Source organism: Hypanus sabinus, chromosome 9 (genome assembly GCF_030144855.1).
Source record: "Hypanus sabinus isolate sHypSab1 chromosome 9, sHypSab1.hap1, whole genome shotgun sequence".
Classification (NCBI taxonomy): Eukaryota; Metazoa; Chordata; class Chondrichthyes; order Myliobatiformes; family Dasyatidae; genus Hypanus; species Hypanus sabinus.
In genome coordinates, this window is record NC_082714.1 from 29963212 (window position 1) to 29987019 (window position 23808).

A 23808-nucleotide genomic window follows, 5' to 3' on the forward strand; every position below is an offset into this window, starting at 1 on the left:
TCTTTTAAAAATTGCTCTTTAAAAAGGTCATTACATTTTAGCTCTTATTATACTAACAGAATTGTACTTCAGACTTACATAAAATTCTATGTTCGTGGCTAGAAATGCTTTTTGGCAACAATTGAAACCTCAATTAGACTTTTTAAAGCAAGGACGATCAATTTCAATGGTTTGTATAAGGGAATGAAGTGTACAAGCTTGAAATTCAAGTCACTTTACTGATTTAAGTTTTGATTATAATTGTGAAGCTAATCACAGTGTAACTTGTGTAGAAGCAGGCTGTCACTGGCTTTCTAACTTCAAGATTTAACTGATCATTTGGAATCATCAGATGATCCCGTCAGTTTTACACATTATGAAGAGATTTAGTGACAAGTATTTGTTCAGTATAACCATAAATTTGGAGCTGTTAATATTTTTTTGTATTGTGGAACACCATAAATCTCATGTTAAACAAACTAACATAATTAGCGGGACCTGAATTCAAGAACACAGTTTTGCTGTGGTAGGTAACTGTCCCCTTATGGTCTACAGTTCAATAATAGTCTATTTTATGTCTCAAGTTATTTGACAATACTAGTTATTTTGTCCAATTTTGTATGTAGTAAATTTCAGTACTAAAATATTAAATTTATGGATTGATTACTGATAAAAAACATCATTCTGATACTCAAATTAATTTTTAAGTGAAAGCTGTTGAAACTCAAAACCAGCTTGAGCAGGAGAGTATCTTCTTTAAATAGTAAAGTGCTTGAATTGAAATGAGGAGTACAATGCTTGTGTTGTTTTTGGTGCTTAAATTATGTTGTTTAATTTTTAAGGTTAGATGCCTCACCAGGAGCGAAGAATTTTGCTGTTGAATTAGAGAAATCCAGCCCTCAAGAAATTCATTTAACACAATGAACTATCAAGAAGAGAATGAGTGCTTTGAGAACTATGCATATCATCACGCAGAAACACTGGAAATGGACAGAGGGTATGAATTTAAGAAATAGTAATATGAGATTAGTACTATTTGTTAACTCCCTGATATTGCAGCTATGTTTCCTACCACAAGTTTGAACGAGGCACAACTGTGCAAGTGAGAACAGCGGAAAGAGTTTAAAAAGTAGACAGCTTTACAGAGCGGGCAACAGAGTAGCGGGAGACAGAGTAGGAAGGCTTTGGCTCAATGGGGCTTCAGCGATAAAAGGTCGAGGTGAGGTAGGTTACCTGTTTAGAATACAGGCAGAAAGTATGTGTGTGAGGCCGGTTTTCTGTGCTTGGTGTCAGATGTGGGAGGTAATGGAGACACCCAGCCTCCTGGATAGCCACATCTGTGCCCAGTGCATCGAGCTGCAGCTCCTTAGGGACCGTGCTGGGGAACTGCAGAGACGGCTTGATGATCTTCATCTGGTCAGGGAGAGTAAGGAGGTGATAGAAAGGAGCCATAGGCAGGTAGTCACTCTGGGGCCTCGGGAGACAGAGAAGTGGGTAACAGTCAGGAGAGAGAAGAGCAAGAAGCAGATGCTAGAGAGTAACCCTGTGGCTGCCTTCCTGAACAATAAGTACTCCTGTTTGAGTACAGTTGGGGGAGACGGCCTACCTGGGGAAGTTAACAGTGGTCGCATGTCCGGCACAGAGTCTGGCCCCGTGGCTCAGAAGGGTAGGGAAAGGAAGAGGATGGCAGCAGTGATAGGGGACTCTATAGTTTGGGGGTTAGATAGACGATTCTGTGGACACAGGAAAGAAACGTAGATGGGAGTTTGCTCCCAGATGCCATGGTCCAGGATGTTTCTTATCATGTCCACGATATCTTGAAGTGAGAAGGAGAACAGTCCGAGTTTGTGGTGCCTATTAGTACCAATGACATAGGTAGGAAAAGGGAGGTGGTCCTGAAAGCAGACTACAGGGAGTTAGGAAGGAAGTTGAGAAACAGGATCTCTATGGTAGTAATCTCGGGATTTCTGCCTGTGCCACGTAACAGTGAGTATAGGAATAGAATGAGGTGGAGGATAAATGCGTGGCTGAGGGATCAGAGCAGGGGGCAGGGATTCGGATTTCTGGATCATTGGGACCTCTTCTGGGGCAGGTGTGACCTGTACAAAAAGGACAGGTTGCACTTGAATCTGAGGGGGACCAATATCCTGGTGGGGAGGTTTGCTAACGCTATTGGGGAGAGTTTAAACTAGAATTGCTGGGGGGTGGGAATCGAACTGTCGTGACGGAGGAAGAGGCAGTTGGCTCACAAATAGAGAAAGCTTGGAGACAGTGGGAGAGGGAGGATAGACAAGTGATAGAGAAGGAGCGTGCTCAGACCGATGGTTTGAGAAGTGTCTATTTTAATGTGAGGAGTATTATGAATAAAGCAGATGAGCTTAGAGCGTGGATCAGCACTTGGAGCTATGATGTTGTGGCCTTTATAGAGACTTGGATGGTGCAGGGGCAGGAATGGCTACTTCAAGTGCCAGACTTTAGATGTTTCAGAAAGGACAGGGAGGTGACAAATGGGAGTGAGACTGTTGATCAGAGATAGTGTCACGGCTGCAGAAAAGGAGGAAGTCATGGAGAGATTGTCCACTGAGTCTCTGTGGGTGGAAGTTAGGAATAGAACATGGTCAATAACCCTCCTGGGTGTTTTCTATAGACCACCCAATAGTAACAGAGATGCTGAGGAGCAGATAGGGAGACAGATTCTGGAAAGGTGTAATAATAACAGGGTTGTTGTGGTGGTAGATTTTAATTTCCCAAATATTGATTGGCATTTCCCGAGAGTGAGGGGTTTAGATAGGGTAGAGTTTGTTAGGTGTGTTCAGGAAGGTTTCTTGACACAGTATGTAGATAAGCCTACAAGAGGAGAGACTGTACCTGATCTGGTATTGGGAAATGAACCTGGTCAGGTGTCAGGTCTCTCAGTGGGAGAGTATTTTAGAGATAGTGATCACAATTCTATCTCTTTTACCACAGGTTTGGAGAGGGATAGGATCAGACAAGTTAGGGAAACGTTCAATTGGAGTAAGGGGAGCTATGAGGCTATCAGGCATGAACTTGGAAGCATGAATTGGAAACAGACGTTGTCAGGGAAAAGTACGGAAGAAATGTGGCAAATGTTCAGGGGATATTTGCGTGGGATTCTGCGTAGGTACGTTCCAATGAGACAGCGAAAGGATGGTAGGGTACAGGAACTGTGGTGTACAAAGGCTGTTGGAAATCTCATCAAGAAGAAAAGAAGAGCTTATGAAAGGTTCAAAAAACTAGGTAATGATAGAGATCTAGAAGATTATAAGGCTAGCAGGAAGGAGTTTAAGAATAAAATTAGGAGAGCCAGAAGGGGCCATGAGAAGGCCTTGGCAGACAGGATTAAGGAAAACCCCAAGGCATTCTACAAGTATGTGAAGAGCAAGAGGATAAGACGTGAGAAAATAGGACCAATCAAGTGTGACAGTGGAAAAGTGTGTATGAAACTGGAGGAGATGGTAGAGGTACTTAATGAATACTTTGCTTCAGTATTCACTACTGGCAATTGGAGGGATGAATTGCAGCAGACTGAAAAGCTTGAGCATGTAGATATTAAGTAAGAGCATATGCTTTCTTTCTTTCTAAATCTTTTTATTATTAGTAGTAATATGGACAGAATACAAATGATATATTGATAAAGAAATTACCAATATACAAATTCCATTACATATGAAAAAAACATACACAATAGTTACAATATAAATGAGTTTACCAAGACATAAGCCATAAAATATATGTATGAACATGGTAAGTCTAAATATTTCATAATATATGATATAAAAAAACAGAAAAAAAGAAAGAAAAAAATAAAAAAAATATATAATGCAAAACTAGCTAATCTACTAATCTAATAACTAATAACTAATATTGAAGAAAAAAGAAGCAAAAAAAAGAGAGAGAGAAAAAAAAGGGGGGCTATTTATAATATGTTGTGGCGACCCATTTCCTGGCACATCCGAACCGACTCACAATTAGATAGCCTACGGGGGTTTGCGAGCACAGAGCTTTGGAGTCTCTGTGCCACGGGGGGCAGGTTGAGGGAGGCTTAAAAATGAGGCTGAAGATTTCGAATAAAGTTTTTTCCTTTGACTGCAGTTACCGACTCCGTGTCGTAATTTTAGCGCTGCGTGTAGCACACCGCTACAATTGGTGACCCCGACAGTCCAAACGATTTTTGGACCAGAAATTACCGACACCGCCTCTGTTCATGCGGTTTCGTTGAAACTGCCGGGTTTCTGGACACATCACCCGAACCTATGGTTCCAGCAAGCCGAAGCCCAATTCCATGTTCGCCAGATCACCTCAGAAGACACCTGCTACTACTACATGGTGAGCTCCCTCGACCAGGACACAGCGGCCCAGGTCGCGGAGTTCGTACAGTCACCCCCGGCAGACGGCAAGTACACGGAATTCAAAGCCCTGCTCCTCAGGACTTTCGGACTCTCACGGCGCGAGCGGGCTGCCCGTTTACTGAACCTGGACGGCTTGGGAGACAGACCTCCATCGGCTTTAATGAATGAGATGTTGTCTCTCGCCGACACACACACACCCTGCCTCATGTTTGAGCAGGCAGTCCTGGAGCAGCTGCCCGAGGACATACGCCTGCTGCTGTCCGACGCGGATTTCAGTGACCCCTGGAAGGTGGCAGCCCGGGCGGACTTGCTGTGGAACGCCAAAAAGGTGAGCGGGGCGTCCATCGCACAGATCTCCCAGCCACGATCCCAGCAGCAAACCAGTCCAGGCCCGGCCGCGGAGCCCGCCAACCCCCGGCCCAATGAACACTGGTGCTTCTACCACCAGCGGTGGGGCGCAGAAGCCCGCCGTTGTCGCCTGCCCTGTGAGTTCCCGGGAAATGCCAGGGCCAGCCGCCGCTGATGGCTATGGCGGCTGGCCATCGGGATAGCCTCCTGTATGTGTGGGATAGAAGGTCGGGACGCCGATTTTTGGTCGATACGGGGGCTGAGATCAGCGTTTTACCTCCGACGAGTTACGACACCCGCAGCAGGGCACCGGGTCCCCCCCTGAGGGCCGTGAATGGCAGCACAGTAAGGACCTATGGCACCCATCAGGTGCAGCTACAGTTCGGCTCCAGCCAGTTCACGTGGGACTTCACACTGGCCGCCGTAGCCCAACCGCTTCTGGGTGCGGATTTTTTGCGGGCTCACAGCCTACTGGTCGACCTGCCCAGGAAGAGACTGGTACATGCCGAGACCTTTCAGACGTTCTCCCTGGGTGCAGCCCAGTTGCCAGCCCCACACCTCGGCTCCATCACACTGTCCAACAACGACTTCACCAGGGTCCTGGCGGATTTCCCATCGGTTCTGGCACCGCAGTTCACAGCGGCCATGCCCAGGCACGGCGTACAGCACCACATCCCGACCCAGGGACCACCCCTCCACGCCCGCGCTCGGTGGCTTCCCCTGGACAAGCTCCGACTGGCGAAGGAGGAGTTCCAGAGGATGGAGGAATTGGGGATCATCCGGCGGTCCGACAGCCCATGGGCCTCCCCCCTGCACATGGTGCCCAAAGCGACGGGGGGCTGGAGACCGTGCGGCGACTACCGCAGGCTGAACGAGGCTACCACACCTGACCGCTACCCTGTGCCGCACATTCAGGACTTTGCAGCAAACCTGCACGGCGCACGGATCTTCTCCAAGGTAGACCTCGTCCGAGGGTACCATCAAATCCCGATGCATCCTGACGACGTCCCCAAAACGGCTCTCATCACCCCGTTTGGCCTTTTCGAGTTCCTCCGCATGCCGTTCGGCCTGAAGAATGCCGCACAGACGTTCCAGCGGTTAATGGACGCGGTGGGACGGGACCTGGACTTCACGTTCATCCATTTGGATGACATCCTCATAGCCAGCAGCAGTCATCAGGAGCATCTGTCCCACCTCCTTCAACTCTGCGCCTGACTGAGTGAGTACGGTCTTACAATCAACCCCGCCAAATGACAGTTCGGACTCGATACCATTGACTTCCTGGGCCACAGGATTACTAAAGACGGGGCAACCCCTCTGCCCGCTAAGGTAGATGCGGTCCGCCTCTTTCCCCGACCCACCACGATCAAAGGCCTTCAGGAATTCGTAGGTATGGTCAATTTCTACCGCTGCTTCCTCCCTTCAGCTGCCCGGATCATGCGCCCCCTGTTCGCCCTGATGTCGGGTCCGAGCAAGGACATTACCTGGGACGAGGAGTCTGCCGCCGCTTTCGTTCAAACGAAGGAAGCTTTGGCGAATGCCGCAATGCTAGTACATCCCAGAATGGACGCCCCTACCGCACTCACAGTGGACGCATCTCACACGGCAGTCGGTGGGGTGCTGGAGCAACTCATCGCAGGTCGCTGGCAACCCCTGGCGTTTTTCAGCGACCACCCGAGCTCAAATACAGTGCTTTCGACCGGGAACTGTTGGCGCTCTACCTGGCAATCCGGCATTTCAGGTACTTCCTAGAAGGTCGGCCCTTCACCGCGTTCACGGACCACAAACCGCTTCCCTTTGCGTTTACGAAAGCGTCCGACCCCTGGTCGTCCCGCCAGCAACGCCACCTGTCCTACATCTCTGAATACACGACGGATGACCGGCACGTCTCGGGTAAGGACAATGTCGTGGCGGATGCGCTCTCTCACCCTACCGTTCATGCCCTTTCCCAAGGAGTAGACTTTGAGGCACTAGCAGAGGCGCAGCAGGCGGATGAGGAGATTCCGAGTTACAGAACCGCAGTCTCCGGTTTGTAGCTCCAGGACCTCCCCGTGGGCCCGGGTGAGAGGACCCTACTCTGTGACATCGCCACCGGCCAGCCCCGTCCAGTCGTCCCGACAGCCTGGCGGCGCCGCGTTTTCGACTCCATTCATAACTTGGCGCATCCCTCCATCCGGACAACTGTCCGGATGGTTTCCAGCAGGTTCGTTTGGCACGGACTCCGCAAACAGGTCAGTGAATGGGCCAAAATGTGCATGCACTGCCAGACGGCCAAGGTGCAGCGGCACACCAAAGCCCCACCGCAGCAGTTCCATCCCACCCACCGGCGTTTCGACCACATTCATGTGGATATTGTGGGCCCCCTGCCAGTGTCGCGCGGAGCACGGCACCTCCTGACTATCGTGGACCGGTTCACAAGATGGCCAGAGGCGGTCCCGCTCACCGACACCACCTCCAAATCTTGCGCCCGAGCCCTGATCGCCACCTGGATATCTCGCTTTGGTGTACCAGCCCACATTACCTCCGACAGAGGCGCCCAGTTCACCTCCAGCCTGTGGTCAGCTATGGCCAGCCTTTTGGGGACTCAGCTGCACCACACCACTACCTACCACCCACAGTCGAACGGCCTAGTGGAGCGTTTCCACCGTCACCTGAAGTCGGCCCTCATGGCCCGCCTGCGAGGAGCCAACTGGGCGGACGAGCTTCCCTGGGTCCTACTCGGCATCCGCACAACGCCCAAGGATGACCTGCGCGCCTCGTCGGCCGAGTTGGTATACGGCGCGCCCCTGGTTGTCCCCGGGGAGTTCCTACCAGCCCCAAGGGGGCAAGAGGAAGATCCCGCAGCAGTCCTGGGCAGACTACGCGAGAAGCTCAGTAACCTGGCCCCCATACCCACTTCACAGCACAGGCGGCACCCGACCTGCGTACCCAAAGACCTACAGAACTGTAAGTTTGTGTTTGTACGAAGGGGCGGGCATCGGCCACCGCTGCAGCGGCCATATGAGGGGCCGTTTATGGTGCTCCAGAACAACGGGTCCACGTTCGTGCTGGACGTTGGGGGGAAAGAGGAGGTTTTCACGGTGGACCGCCTCAAACCGGCCCATGTGGACCTGGCGCAACCGGCCGAGTTTCCGGCACCTTGGCGCAGAGGCCGACCTCCCAAGCAGGTTCTGGCCCAGACTGTGGACATTGAGGGGTGTATCGCCGGTTCTGGGGGGGGGGGGGTTATGTGGCGATCCATTTCCTGGCACATCCGAACCGACTCACAATTAGATAGCCTATGGGGGTTTGCGAGCACAGAGCTTTGGAGTCTCTGCGCCACGGGGGGCAGGTTGAGGGAGGCTTAAAAGTGAGGCTGAAGATTTCGAATAAAGTTTTTTCCTTCGACTGCAGTTACCGACTCCGTGTCGTAATTTTAGCGCTGCGTGTAGCACACCGCTACAATCTCACAAAAATAAATATTCATCAATGCCATCACTTCCGGTCCTCTCAACATACATAAGCTAAAAGCTGGGAAATCAAATGAACTTGGGATAGAATTCTTCAATTAGTTAATACATCATCGTTATGTGCCAAACATTCATTAATACAATTTAAGGTCATACATAGGGCCCATATGTCCAAGGATAAATTAGCTCATTTTTACTCTCATATTAGTCCTATTTGTGATAGATGTCAATCTGAAATTGCATCTTTAACTCATATGTTTTGGTCTTGTTCATTTTTGGAGAAATATTGGAAAGATATTTTTGATATTATTTCTGCGGTTTTGAATATTGATTTACAACCTCATCCTATTACCGCAATTTTTGGTTTACCAATGTTAGACTCACTGCATTTATCTTCTTCTGCCCGTCGAATGATTGCATTTCTAACTCTGATGGCTAGAAGATCTATATTGTTGAATTGGAAGGAAATTAATCCTCCCACTGTATTTAATTGGTTCTCTCAAACTATGTTATGTTTAAATTTAGAAAAAATTAGAAGTGGTACTTTTGAGACTTCTACTAAATTTGAAAAGTTATGGAGACCATTTATTCAACATTTTCATATGATGTAATATGACCCTGGGCCAAGTTCATTTGATTTCCCAGCTTTTAGCTTATGTAAGAGCATATGCTGGAGTTTTTGGAAACATCAAGTTGGATAAACCACCGGGACCAGATGGGTTGTACTCCAGGCTGCTCTGGGAAGTGAGGGAGGAGATTGCTGAGCCTCTGGTGATGATCTTTGCATCATCAATGGGGATGGGAGAGGTTCCAGAGGATTGGAGGGTTGCAGATGTTGTTCTTTTATTCAAGAAAGAGAATAGAGATAGCCCAGGAAATTATAGACCAGTGAGCCTTACTTCAGTGGTTGGTGAGTTGATGGAGAAGATCCTGAGAGGCAGGATTTATGAATATTTGGAGAGACATAATATGATTTGGAATTGTCAGCTTGGCTTTGTCAAGGGCAGGTAGTGCCTTACGAGTCTGATTGAATTTTTTGATGATGTGATTAAACACATTGATGAAGGTAGAGCTGTAGATGTAGTGTATATGGATTTTAGCAGGACATTTGAAAAGGTACCCCATGTAAGCTTATTGAAAAAGTAAGGAGGCATGGGATCCAAGGGGACATTGCTTTTGGATCCAATAATGGTTTGCCCACAGAAGAATGGTTGTAGACAGGTCATATTCTGGATGGAGGTTGGTCACCAGTGGAGTGCCTCAGGAATCTGTTCTGGGACCCTTACTCTGTGTGATTTTTATAAATGACCTGGATGAGGAAGTGGAGGGATGGGTTAGTAAGTTTGCTGATGACACAAAGGTTGGAGGTTTTGTGGATAGTGTGGAGGGCTGTCAGAGGTTACAGCGGGGCAGTGATAGGATGCAAAACTGGGCTGAGAAGTGGCAGATGGAGTTCAACCCAGATAAATGTAAGGTGTTTCATTTTGGTAGGTCTAACATGATGGCAGAATATAGCATTAATGGCAAGACTTTTGACAGTGTGGAGGATCAGAGGGATATTGGGGTCCCAGTCCACAGGACACTCAAAGCTGCTATGCAGGTAGACTCTGTGGTTAAGAAGGCATATGGTGCATTGGCCTTCATCAATCGTACGATTGAGTTTAAGAGCCAAGAGGTAATGTTGCAGTTATATAGGAACCTGGTTAGACCCCACTTGGGAGTACTGTGCTCAGTTCTGGTCGCCTCTACAGGAAGGATGTGGAAACCATAGAAAGGGTACAGAAGAGATTGACAAGGATGTTGCCTGGATCGGGGAGCATACCTTTTCAGAATAGGTTGAGTGAACTCGTCCTTTTCTCCTTCGAGCGGCGGAGAATGAGAGGTGACCTGATAGAGGTGCACAAGATAATGAGAGGCATCAATCATGTGGATAGTCAGAGGCTTTTTCCCAGGGCTGAAATGGCTAGCACGAGAGGGCATAGTTTTAAGGTGCTTGGAAGTAGGTACAGAGGAGATGTCAGGTGTAAGTCTTTTACGCAGAGAGTGGTGAGTGCATGGAATGGGCTTCCAGCGGTGGTGGTGGAGGCGGAAATGATAAGGCCTTTTAAGGGGCTCGTGGATGGCTACATGGAGCTTAGAAAAATAGAGGGTTATGGGTAAATCTAGGTAGTTCTAAGGTAAGGACATGTTCGGCACAGCTTTGTGGGATGAAGGGCCTGTATTGTGCTGTAGGTTTTCTATGTTTCTAAAGCATCTCGTTATTCTGAACTTTAAGGAGTTAAATAGGTTCTGGCAACATAGTCAGGTATGATCAGATCAGGTAAGCAGATTAGTCATTTCATTTGCCTAGCAGCCATATTTAAATCAAAAGAAGCAAAACTTATTAACTGTTGGTTTACCAGAAGATTTCAGAAAACTGACCAGTGCCAATGTTTCTTTTGTGTGTTGTTCAGTATATCCATATTCAAACATAACCTGGATTTAAGAGGTTAGATTACCACAGTGCATTTGGAAGAGTTATAGCCAAAATACAGAGTATTTTATAGTGGTTAAAGGTTTATTTGGACTGCCAATTTCCTTATTTTTTTCCGTCAATGATTAAAACTAGGCTATGTTCATGTCAAAGCTTGTTAATGAGTATTTTCAGAAAGCGGAAGTAACTAATGCAATGACTAAGAAGAAAAATAATGTTGCAGCATGTTCTAAAGCTTACATAATGGAATTATTCTACCAGATCAGAACCAAAAATGAAATTATTGCAAGGTTGGCTGTTGACATTCAAGTAAATATTGAATGTGCTAAGTTCAACTGCATAAATTTCAAACTCCACAGAAAGAATGAAGTATTGATTAAAATTTTAGTTGATAATTGACCATTTGAAAATCTACAGTGAAAGCAAGACAATTGAATATAGTCAGCATTATGGAGGATGCTATTTGTGACTGATTATGGGCATTCTGGTGCAGTGACAGTCATTGAAGTCTAAACGTAGTGAGTTATATCAGAGTTTTGGGAAGCATAAGCATCAAAGGTTTATGGACTTTACTGAGGGAAGCCTGCGAAGAAGTTTGCAAGTGTGGTGAGATTTTAAAAATGTACATTTTCTTATGCATTTCCTCAGAGACTGTGTTAAGGAACTGGAGCTGCAGCTCAATGACCTTGAGTTGCAGAAGGCAGGAAAATGGGTGACCGTCAGGAGAAGGAAGGGAAATGGGCAACTGGTGCAGAGTACCCCTGTGGCTGTTCCTCTCAAGAATAAGTATATCGTTTTGGATACTGTTGAGTGAGATGACCTACCAGGAGTGGAATGGGAGAGGGGTGGGGGCAGGAACCACACTAACTTGTCTCTGGCACTGAGTGTGGCACTGTGTCTTAGAAAGGAAGGAGGAAGAAGAGGACTGCAGTAATGATAGGGGATTCCATACTTAGAGGAGTAGACACGAGACACCCAAATGGTATGTTGCCTCGCAGATGCCAGGATCAGCGATGTCTCAGATCGAGTCCACGACATTCTGAAGGGGGAGGGTGAGCAGTTTGAAGTCTTCCTACATATTGGTGCCAGTGACATATGTAGGAAAGGCAAGGAGGTTGTGAAGAGAGATTTTAGGGAGCTCGGGAGAAAGCTGAAAAGCAGGACCTCCAGTGCAGCAATCTCTAGATCACTGTGCCGGTGAGAGTAATAAAAGGATAATTTGGCAGATGAATGTGTGGCTGAGAAACTGATGCAGGGGGCAGGGTCTCAGATTTCTGAATCGTTGGGGACTCTTCTGGGGAAGGTATGAATTGTATAAAAGGGCAGGATACACGTGAAACCGAGGGGGGACCAAAATCCTTGCGGGCAGGTTTGCTGGAGCTTCTGGGAAGGGTTTAAACTAGTTTGGCCAGTGGATGGGATCCAGCATGACAGGGCTGAGGATAGGGCTGTTGGTTTACAAGCAGAGTGAGTGTGTAGTGAAACTGTCAGGAAGAACAGGCAGATGATAGAGCAAAGTTGCAGTGTAAAAGGGGAGACAAAATCAAAAAGGGTGTAACGCACACAGTACACAGAATAAAGTAAATGATCTTGTAGCATAGATAGAGATTGGATGGTATGACATGGTGAAAGAAGATTGTAGTTGGGAGCTTAACGTCTAAGGATACTCATTGTATCGAAAGGACAGGCAGGTAGGCTGAGAGGGCGGTGTGGCTCTGTTGTTAAAAAATGAAATCAAATTCTTAGAAAGTGATGACATAGGATCAGAAAAGGTAGAATCCTTGTGGGTGGCGTTAAGAAACTGCAGGGGTAAAAAGACCTCAATGGGAGTTATATACAGACCTCCAAACAGTAGCCAGGATGGGGGCTACAAATTACAATGGGAGATAGTAAAGGCTTGTCAAAAGGGCAATGTTATGATGGTCTTAGGGATTTCAACATACAGGGTGATTGGGGAGATCAGGTTGGTGCTGGATCCCAGAGAGAGAATTTGTAGAATGCCTACAAGATGGCTTTTTAGAGCAGCTCGTGGTTGAGCCTACCAGGGGATCAGTTATTCTGGATTGAGTGTTGTGTAATGAACTGGATTTGATTAGAGAGCTTAAGGCAAAGGAGCACTTAGGAGGCAGTGATCATAATATGGTAGATTTCACCCTGCAGTTTGAGAAGGAGCAGCTGAAGTCCGATTACAGTGGAGTAAAGGAAATTAGAGGCACAGGAGAAGAGCTGGCCGAAGTTGATGGGAAAGGGACACCAGCAGGGATAACAGCAGAGCAGCAATGGCTGGATTTTCTGGGAGAAATTCAGATACCTACAAAAGAAGAAGAATTCTTAAGGTAGGATAATGCAACCCTGGCTGACAACCGAAGTCAAAGCCAACATAAAAGACAAAGAGATGGCATATAATAGAGCAAAAATTAGTGGGAAGTTAGAGGATTGGGAAGCTTTTAAAAACCAACAGGAGACAACTTAAAAAAGTCAATAAGAAGGAAAAGATGGAATACAAAAGTAAGCTAGCCAATATGAAAGAAGATACCAGAAGTCTCTTCAGATACATGAAGTGTAAAAGAAAGGCATGAGTGGATATCAGACCATTGGAAAACATTGCTGGAGAGGTAGTAATGGGAACAAACTCAATAAGTATTTTATATCAGTCTTCACTATGGAAGACACTAGCAGTATTGTAGAAGTTCGAAGTGAAAGTGGGCAGAAGTTTGTGATGTTGCTATTACTAGGGAGAAAGTTCTTCAGAAACTAAAAGGTCTGAAGGTAGATAAGTCAACTGGACTAAATCTGTTGAAGTTCTTTGAAGAAGTAACAAGCTGGATAGACAAAGGAGACTCAGTGGAAGTTGTGTACTTGGATTTTCAGAAGACCTTTGACAAAGTGCTGCGTATGAAGCTGCTTAACAAGTTAAGAGCCCATGGTAATATAGGAAAGATACTAGCATGGATGTAGCAGTGGCTGATTGGCAAGAGGCAAAGAGTGGGAATAGAGGGACCATTTTCTGATTGGCTGCCAGTGACTAGTGGTGTTCCACAGTTGTCTGTATTTGGACCAATTCTTTTTATGTTATATGTGAATGACTTGGATGACTGAATTGATGGTTTTGTTGCAAAGTTTACAGACAATACAAAGATGGATAGAGAGGCAATTCATGTTGAGGCAGTAGATAAGCTACAGAAGGACTTAGATAGATTAGGAGAATTGGCAAAGAAGTGGCAGGTGAAATATAGTGTCGGCAAGTGTATGGTCATGCACTTTGGTAGATGAAATAAAAGGGTAGACTATTTTCTAAATGGAGAGAAAATTCAAAACTCCGAGGTGCAAAGGAAAATGCATTTTCTATTTTTATGAAACACTAATTATAATATAGTGTCAATTCTATATCATCTGTATAGTATGAAGTCAAATTAGTTAATCAATGTCCTTGTGCAGGCTTCCCTAAATGTTAATTTGCAGGTTGAGTCAGTTGTGAGGAAGGCAAATGTGATGTAAGCATTCATTTCAAGAGGTCTAGAATATAAAAGCAAGGCTGTACTGTTGAGGTTTTATAAAGCACTGGTAAGGCCTCAATTGGAGTGTTGTGAACGGTTTTGGGCCCCTTTTCTAAGAAATGATGTACTGTTTTGGAGAAGGTTGAAAGGAGGTGTATGAAAATGATTCCAGGATTTAAAGTCTTGTCATATGAAGAGCATCTGATGACTATGGGCCTGCACTCGCTGGAATAGATAAGAACGAGGGGTGATCTAATTGAAACCTATTAAATGTTGAAAGACCTCAATAGAAGTGGATGTGGAGAGGATGTTTCCTATGGTGGGAGAGTCCAAGACCAGAGGACATAGCCTCAGGATAGAGGGATGTCCTTTTAGAACGGAGATGAGGAGGAATTTCGTTAGCCAGAGAAGGGTGAATCTGTGGAATTCATTGCCACAAGATGACTGTGAAGGCCAGGTCTTTAAGTATATTTAGGGGAGAGATTTATAGGTTATTGATTATACAGGGCATGAAGGGATACAGGGGAAGGCAGGAGATTGAGGCTGAGAGGGAGAAAGATCAGCCATGATGAAATGGCAGAGCAGACTCAATGGGTCAAATGACCTAATTCTGCTCTTATATTAAACCCTGAGTTACTGATAACAAGACGATCAAGCTTCACATGTCTACTGTGGAGTCAGAGAGTCTTACAGCACAGAAGCAAGTCCTTTAGCCAAGTCAACCCAATTTTCTACCTTGTCCTCATGCATCTGCATCTGGACTGTATCAATCCAAATTCCTCTCATCTATGTATTTTGCTTCTGTGCTAGCATGGCAAAAAATCTAAGGTATTCCTTTAAGAATGATATATAGCATGATAAATTATCGCAGTAACATGAGTCTATAACCTACAGTAATTCTCTTTCTTCTTAAGCCCGTCCCCACTTCTGGAGCACAGGCTGCAGACAGCAGTTCACCAGAGTCCTCTGTCCTGCACCAGAATTTTTGTCCTTCAAGGTGTAGCCCATCATAGATCCTTCCTCTCCTATGAATGAAGTCCCTGGAGCTTCTGTTGGCTTTCTGTACCACTGGGTTTTTACAGGATGGGGTTGCTAGCCCCATGCCCAATCTTCCTCCTTTTGCATCTGGGCTTAGCACCGTCCCTGGTGGAGTCTTGTAACCTAATAGGGAAGTTCAATTGACATTCAGTATAATGAGAATCCAAGCCTGGCTTGAGTATCAATTAAATTATAGCCTCAACATTTCCCTACTCTGCAATTACTTAAAACTAGTATGACTTATATTCTTTATGCAACTGTTAGATTTCTCAGTCTTATGGGAGGTAAAGCTATATGCATGTCACAAATAGGGATAATTCAGGTATAAGTTTCCTGTTTAAGAAATTAGATAAATGTCACTTGTCTGTTGAAATTAATAGCTTCTAAATACAGAAGCTGAGGTAACATTGAAATGTTGATGCTGTTTATGAGGTGAGTTTTATTAAGCTCATGGTTAAACTAATCAGCATGACACTCACAAAAGAGTTCTCAGGTGTTTTATAATTACTGTACTCGTGAGGAAAATCAAAGAATAAGGGTTGCTTACTATCCAACATATAATACTCTGCAGAAGAAGCACAACACTTTCTGTTATCTGCTTTATAGGTAAATGTTACATTAAAACAGACATAGATATATTTGGATGAGATAAGTTTAACAAATGTAAATAACTTCTAGAGAATTAATTAACATTGCATAGGTAAAAGCATCTTGTAAAAAGAAAATTATTAATTATTTCTTTTGTATACTGTTGTTTTAATTATGTTATAAATAACTTGCCATCCAAACATGCTTAATGACAGCAGTTTGAATTCATCAGTGAGGTCTCTCAGTTCCCTGTTAAGCTGGGACATCAGAACACATATGCAAAGAGCCTCAGATCCTCCCATAATTTAAATTACTAAGTAAAATCCGTACTTTATGAATAATCAAGCAATGTAACATTGTGCTCATTTGTTTTCTGCTATGTCAGTACACAGGGGCGATCTTCTATGTTCCGCACAGCTCCATTCTCATCTTCCTATCAGCAAAAACTGTCTGATTCATCAGATGTTTGGAGAAATTGGGGCCAGCCAGAGGTTATAAAAATGACAACTATCGGAAGAGTAAACAGCGATTTAAGACCTCGATTCATTAATATGAATCCCTATAGAAATAGCAGTGGATGTGGTATGTTCTCTGTATTACTTGCATTTATTCATTAGAATAGGAATTTGACTTTAAAATACTGATTAATAATAATGCATCTTCTATTTTTTATGAAAACACTGATTATAATATTGTGTCAATTCTGTATCATCTGTATAGTATGGTCAAATTACTTAATCAATGTTATTGAAAATTGTATATTACAACATCTGGACTATATTAAATATGACATCAGTGGAAGTCTGTTTGAATATTTGACATTTACCTGAAGCCATTTATGTATTATCTGATTATATATTTGGAACCTACAGTGTAAATTTGATTTTTGCAGAACTGCTGACTAAATGAGAAACAGATTTATTCATTTTATGATCTTGAGTTCTTTCATTGTTCTCTGCCGTGTTTTAAAAAGAAAAGGTAGCTAATGCCAAATTAAATAAATATTCAAATGTTTGAATTAGATAGAATAATCAGGTAGAAATACCAAACATCTGCCACTGCAAGCATTTCTTAAAGCGTGAATATGACATGTTTTTCAATTCAAATATCTAAATGACAGGTTTATAGCAGAAGAAAAGACTAACCCATCATGATTACATTTCTTTCAAAAAGAATCAAAATAAAGCTACATCATTTTAGATGAATGTAATGTATTCCAAACATGTTCAAAAGTTTCTCCCCTGAAAATGTTCACGTCTACTTTGTTCCAGATAGCATTCGTCCTTAAACTGTGCAATTTCTGGAACATTAATGTCACTGTATATTATTGAATAATGCAGTTAAATAGTAGATTAAAATAAAATTGAGAACAACATTTAAGCTTTCCCATTTTAAATAATGCAAGGATTTTTACCTTCTCTTCTATATGAGGTGATTTCTTCAGTATGCCTTACGCAGATCCCTAATTACGTTAGAGATAGCCTTTAGGGCTACTCAGACAATGTTCAATGGGAACTGCATTATGTCAACAGGTATGGATATCTAAAACAAGAGATCATAGGTTTAAAGTGAAAGAAAGGGCTTTTAAAGGGAATCTGAAGAGGGAGGTTTTTTTTACACTTTTTTTAGACTGTGCTGTCAGAGAAGATGGTGGAACAAGATGCAATTCCTATTTTAGAGAAATATTAAATGTGCAAGGCATAGAAGGATATGCTGTTAATTCATATGGGGTTAGTGTAGATTGGCAAAATGTTGACATGGACATGTTGGGCACAAAGGGCCACTTTGATACTGCAAAGCTCTTTGATAGAGAACCAATTCTAGATGTATCTCTGTTACCTCTAAATATATTAGTAGAGAAACCGCATGGATGTGTAAATCCATGTGGTTATCCCAAACTTACTTGTTTACCTACATGAATCAAGTCTGATATCTAATGTGGTAGAAATTCTCTTTTATTTTTCTTAGTCCCTTCCAATACGGAAGCATGCTATTCAGCCCAACATTTCTACTCCAGCTCGCAAAGTAACCTCATCATTTCTATTCTCTTCTTTGCGAGCTGGAGTAGAAATGTTGGGCTGAATAAATGTTGAATAAATGGTCTCCAAGTTTCTTTAAATTTGACCGAAGGGTCAAAAATGACACTTATAATTTTTTCTAAACTCAAACAAGAAATAGTTTGGAAAAACCATTGAGGTGTAGTTGGGGGATTAATTTCTTTCCAGTTCAGTAGAATAGATCTTCTAGCAATTAGCGTGGTAAATGCAATTATCCGCCGAGCTGAGGGGGATAAACAACTATTATCCACCATTGGTAAGCCAAAAATTGCAGTAATAGGATGAAGTTGCAAGTTAATACTCAAAACCGTTGAAATAATACCAAAAATACCTTTCCAGTATTTTTGCAACCAAGGGCAAGACCAAAACATGTGAGTCAATGAGACTACTTCAAAGTGACATCTGTCACAGATTGGATTAACATGGGAATAAAATCGAGCAAGTTTGTCCTTGGACATATGAGCCCTATGTACCACCTTGAATTGTATTAGGGCATGTTTGGCACAAATAGAAGAGGAGTTAACTAACTGTAAGATTTTCTCCCATTGCTCTGTAGGTAAAGGACATTGAAGTTCTTTTTCCCATTCATTCTTAATTTTATCTGACATCCCTGGTTGTATTTTCATGATAGTATTGTAAATGACGGCTACTAAACCCTTCTGATAGGGATTTAAACCTAGAATTTTTTCCATAATATCAATTGGGCATGAATTCAGAAAGAACTGTAACACATTATTCAAAAAATTAAGTATCTAAAAAAAATGGGCTCACATAATCTAGTCTCTTTCACCTATCCACTATTTATCACAGTACATATGCTGTGATGAATGCTTTATAATGTGCACATTAACTACAGAGCTATTTCCTCATATTCACAATGACCCACTTCAATCCAAGGCCTATGTCCATCAATCAGCCTGGCACCAAAAGTAGATTATCTCGTCATATTACATCACACCTATGAGCAGAGGCTACCTGCCAAAGCATTCCTCAGGGCAGCAGTGATAGGATAATTTCTTCATTAGCTGTGAAATATTATGAAAGATCTATAAATTATGATCAGCTTTTCAATCCAATATTACCTTTTTTGTTTAGCTAAACACTATTATGCCTTTGTCCTATCCTTACAAAATAAAATAATGAATGGTTAAGAACTTCAGAATGGAATTATCACCTCTGCGGTCACAGGCAATCTAAGTTAAATATTGAACTAACCTCAGCTGAACTTTGAGATAAACAATTCACTTGCAACACCAAAGCGGTGAATTTCAAGTTTAGAAATTAATCCCTTGAGATGGTTCCACAAGTACAGACCATCAGATATATATCGTTTAGTTATAGAGCACTACAGCACAGAAACAGACCCTTCGGCCCATCTAGTCTATGCCAAGCCACTAACTTGCTTAGTTCCATCGACTTGTACATAGAACATAGCCCTCCATACTCCTCTCATCTATGTACCTATCCAAGTATATCTTAAATGTTGAAATCAACCCTGCATCCACCACCTGCACTGGCAGCTTGTTCCAAGAAGATCCCCATCATGTTCTCCCCTTTCTCCCTTAACGCATGTCCTCTAATTCTAGTCTCATCCAAACTCAGTGGAAAAAGTCTGCTTGTATTCACCTTATTTCTACTCATCCTATTGTATACCTCTCTCAAATCTCCTCTCAATCCCTACATTTCAAGAAATAAAGTCCTAACCTATTCAATCTTTCCACATAATGCAGGTCCTCCAGACCCAGCAACATCCTTGTAAATTTTCTTTGTACTTTTTCAACCTTATATTCATCTTTCCTGTAGGTAGGTGACCAAAACTGTATACAGTACTCCAAGTTAGGCTTTACCAATGTCTTGTACAACTTCAATATAACATCCCATCTCCTGTACTCAATACATTGATTTATGAAGGCCAATGTGCCAATCTACCTGTGATGCCACTTTCAAGGAATTATGGATCTTTATTCCCAGTTCCCTCTGTTCAATCACATTGCTCAGTGCCCTACTGCTCACTGTGTAAGACCTACATTAGTTAGTCCTCCCAAAGTGCAATGACTCACATTTGTCTGCATTAAATTCCATCTGCCATTTTTTGGCCCTTTTCACCAGCTGGTTCAGACCCTGCTGTAAGTCTTGATATTCTTCCTTGTTGTCCACTACACCTCCAATCTTGGTGTCATCCATAAATTTGCTGAGCTAGTTCACCACAATATCATCCAGATTGTTGATATAGATGACAAACAATGGACCCAACACTGTTCCCTGTAGCACACCACTAGTCACAGGCCTCCAGTCAGAAAGGCAACCATTGCTACAATTCTCTGGCTTCTCCTGCACAGCCAATGTCTAGTCTACCATCTCATCTCGAATGCCAAGTAACTGAACCTCTTGAACAACCTCCCATGCAGAACCTTGTCAAAGGCCTTGCTAAAGTCCACGTAAACAACATCCACTGCCTTGCTTTTATCAACTTTCCTGGTAAGTTCCTCAAAACACTCTTTCAGATTGGTTAGATATGACCTACCACACACAAAGCCATTTTGACTATTCCTAATGGGTCCCTGTCTATCCAAATGCTTATATATCCAGTCCCTTAAAATACCTTCCATCAATTTTTCCCCTACTGATGTCAGGTTCACGGGTCTATAATTTCCTGGCTTATTCTCAGAGCTTTTCTTAAACAGTGGAACAACATTAGCTGTCCTCTGATCCTCTGGTACCTCACCCATGCCTGAGGATGTTTTAATATCTCTGCTGGGGCCCCTACAATTTCTTCTCTAGCCTCCTACAGGATCCGATGGAACACAGCATTAGGCCTTTGGGAATTATCCACCCTAATTTGCCTCAAGACAACAAACGCCTCATCCTCTGTTTACTCCATGACTTTTTTTCATGATTTTTCCATTGATTAAAGTAGGCATTTCAGCATTTTAATCACTATTGGGTTTCAGTGTCTATTTCAGCAGCGTAAAGCAACAATGGAACAGTCTTATCTTCTGCCTAACAGCTTCCCTAATTATTCAGTCAATTTAACCATGAGAATATATGCTACAAAATATTTATAATGCTGTATTTATTGTTTCTATTGGATAGTCAATCCTGGATTTGAGCCCATAGCAGATGAAACTTATAGCTCAGCTTCATCTATGTATGACTGGCATAGTGACCAAGATCCTCCTTTCATTCTCAATCTTCATGGAAATGATGACATTTCAAACCAAGAGCTAGGTAAGCATGATTTGTTTTCATCTACCAATGATTCAATGAATATTTGGACACTCCTGTGGCAATATTACTCATATTATATCAGTAGGTCATTTTAGATAAGCAATACAGTTTCAATGCAATGTAGGTATGAGGAGACAACAGTATCACCTGTTGTATTGCACAACCACAATTTTCAGACTGGTTGCACATCTGTGGATGATAATCCATGACTGCTGGGCCTCCATAACTCCTTCTCTAACTGAATCCTCAAATTTCTCATCAGTAGGTCTCGATCAGCGAGGTTCAGTAACATCTCCTCCTTGCTGATCGTCAGCACCGGTGCACCACCTGGCTTCGTGTGTAACACCCTGCTCTACCCAATAAGCACATGTGACTGTTTGGCTGAGTGCAATTCCAAAGTTGTATTAAATTCTGCTGGGAATATTTGTGTCTCTCTGTGCCTTGCGTAACCTGAGCACCCCACTGAGTACAAGGAACACCTGAGAACATTGGAGTCATAAGATACAGAACAGGAGACAAATGCACACAAGAGCTCTCCCAGAGGGACAGGTTGCACACACAGTGATTCTCATTAGGGTATGATGTCACAAGCAACAAATATTGACTCTCACTGGGTCTCGTCGATACTGACTTTCAGCAGTATTCAGCTCCATACATCAACTCTCAGTGGGCGGCAGATTTACAGACATTGACTGCTTGGGTACGGGTCTACAAGTACACCAATTCTCATGAATCCTCTTTTACCTACGTTAGAATATATTTGTTAGACTCTGCCCAATTATTTAACCCATGAATTTTTCTATAAAATCTAATAAAGCTAGAGTACCCAATAATACTACCTACCCATAATGTTCCCATGCACTGTGGACTACAGACTTTGTATTCCACAGTGCAATGACATAAGGCATATCTGTCTTGAGACATGCAATCTGCACAATTTATCTGAAATTGCAATAAAACAAGGTGATTTAGATCGAAGTTCAATGCTACAAAAATATTAAATTGCACTGGTAATAGTTTGTCAAGTAAGCATGTTGGCTCCTCACTTAGGTATTGCACATATGTGAAATCCATACATCCACCCTGAATGGTGTAATTTTCCCACAATTATTTATTCACAGTGCTTTTTCCACACAGAGACAATTTGCTTCTGATATACATTTACCCATTGGCATAATCCTACTGAAATTAATGACATAATGATCACTGACTCCAAAATGCTCTGCCATTCATGTCTTTTGCAGCTAGCCAGGTTGAAGCTCCAAAACAAATTCCTGTATGGTCCCTTTCTTATTGTATTCTGTGCATATTGATTTATGTACTCTTAAATGCATTGTCACAGGTCAGGTCTTTGGTTAATCTTTAATAGTCCTTGTTTAAAGTGAGCTGAACTAGCATTCAACTAGTGCGTTGACATTTGTATAATTCTCCAAAAATGCATATACTAATGTCATCTTTTGTCCCTCAGATGATGTTGCATGAGTAGTGTGGTTGTTGCTAAAGTCAAGTGTATTGTCGTTGTGATCTCCCCCTATGCGGCAAGTTCCACAGAGCACTACTCCTTGTATCTCCCACGCAATCTGCTGGGATACATGCAATACTGCACGCAATACACCTCCCTGTATTCCCATGCCTTTTATTATAGTGACCTACCTAGTTTAGTATCTAGGAATTTCTTAGTCCTAATGAGCATTCATCTTCTGGTAATCAGCAATTTGAACCAGAATTGTCTGCTAAATCTAAACAGGCTAATTCAGCTGTGATTACGTTTTGGCCAAAATAAACAAATGTACTTACATAGGAAGATATGCTGCTGTACTTAACAGATGGAAACTCAATGAAAATTAATTAGAATGTACAGAGAATACATGTGTTCTAGAGCCTTGTTTGCTAGAATCCATTCATAATTTTCAACATTATTACTTCATTAACTTGGGTACTATTTCAAAGCTGAATATTGTGCCATGGTGCCCTGATTCTAGAACTTCTATAATGTGTACTTTTAAAATTGTCTGTTAACTGTTACTTTACTAGAATACAAGGGAGACTTTGAGAAAGTACAACAGCAAATAACTAGCTAATTATTTTGTTTACTTTATAAGTCTACTTAAAAATTCAGATTTTCTTATGGTTCTTAAAACCAAATCATATAGATAAAAGCTTTCTTGGAAAAATTGGATGCTTCTTTTCAGTTTTATTGATTACAATATGCATTTTTGCATTTGGACATGAATTATTATTGTACAGATTATGTCAACATAGAAGAAATTGATATCGGGAGCCACTTTAGAAGAACATTACAATGGAAGAGTATATTTTAATGGAAGTATCTGTTTGGAGTCTAGTCAAACTTGTGGAGAGCTAAGGTATAAATAAATATAAGAAAGAGAAAGAGAAAGAGAGGAAGATGAACCAAGGCTCTAAAAGAGTTACGATACCAGTAGAAAAGTACAGTGAAGATGTTTTCTCAGAAGTGACATATGGGGAAAATTTGTCAAAGGTTAAGGTAATTGAGCAAAATGGTACATCTGAAGAAAATTTAGCATTTTGTCGATGTTTCCAACAACCCTGGCAACTATTTGTTGCTGTGATCCGGTTTTTCTACCATTATTTTAAAGAATCTTATCCAGATTACAAATACAGTGAAACATTTAGCTCTCAGGAAAATGTTCCTAAGAATCCTGATGTAGTACAAGGAGCTACATTAGAAAAGGTCACTATTGTTACTCCCGTAAAAACACATAAGATACCAAGAAATCAAGTAACGATAAAGCAGGATGA

General features: G+C 42.7%; 1 protein-coding gene across 3 annotated transcripts in view; it reads left to right on the forward strand.

The window, feature by feature from the left end:
* Positions 1-23808, forward strand: part of LOC132399229 (transmembrane channel-like protein 5) — a 128913-nt gene that overhangs the window by 32649 nt on the left and 72456 nt on the right. For 2 of the 3 annotated variants that reach the window (XM_059979396.1, XM_059979394.1), the window contains exons 3-5: positions 822-976; positions 16128-16324; positions 20893-21027. In XM_059979396.1, the coding sequence (XP_059835379.1) occupies positions 900-976; positions 16128-16324; positions 20893-21027 (409 nt within the window). In that variant the 5' untranslated portion in view covers positions 822-899. Of the gene's footprint in view, positions 1-821; positions 977-11041; positions 11226-16127; positions 16325-20892; positions 21028-23808 lie in introns of those variants that run through there. The other variant, XM_059979395.1, reaches the window with a different exon arrangement.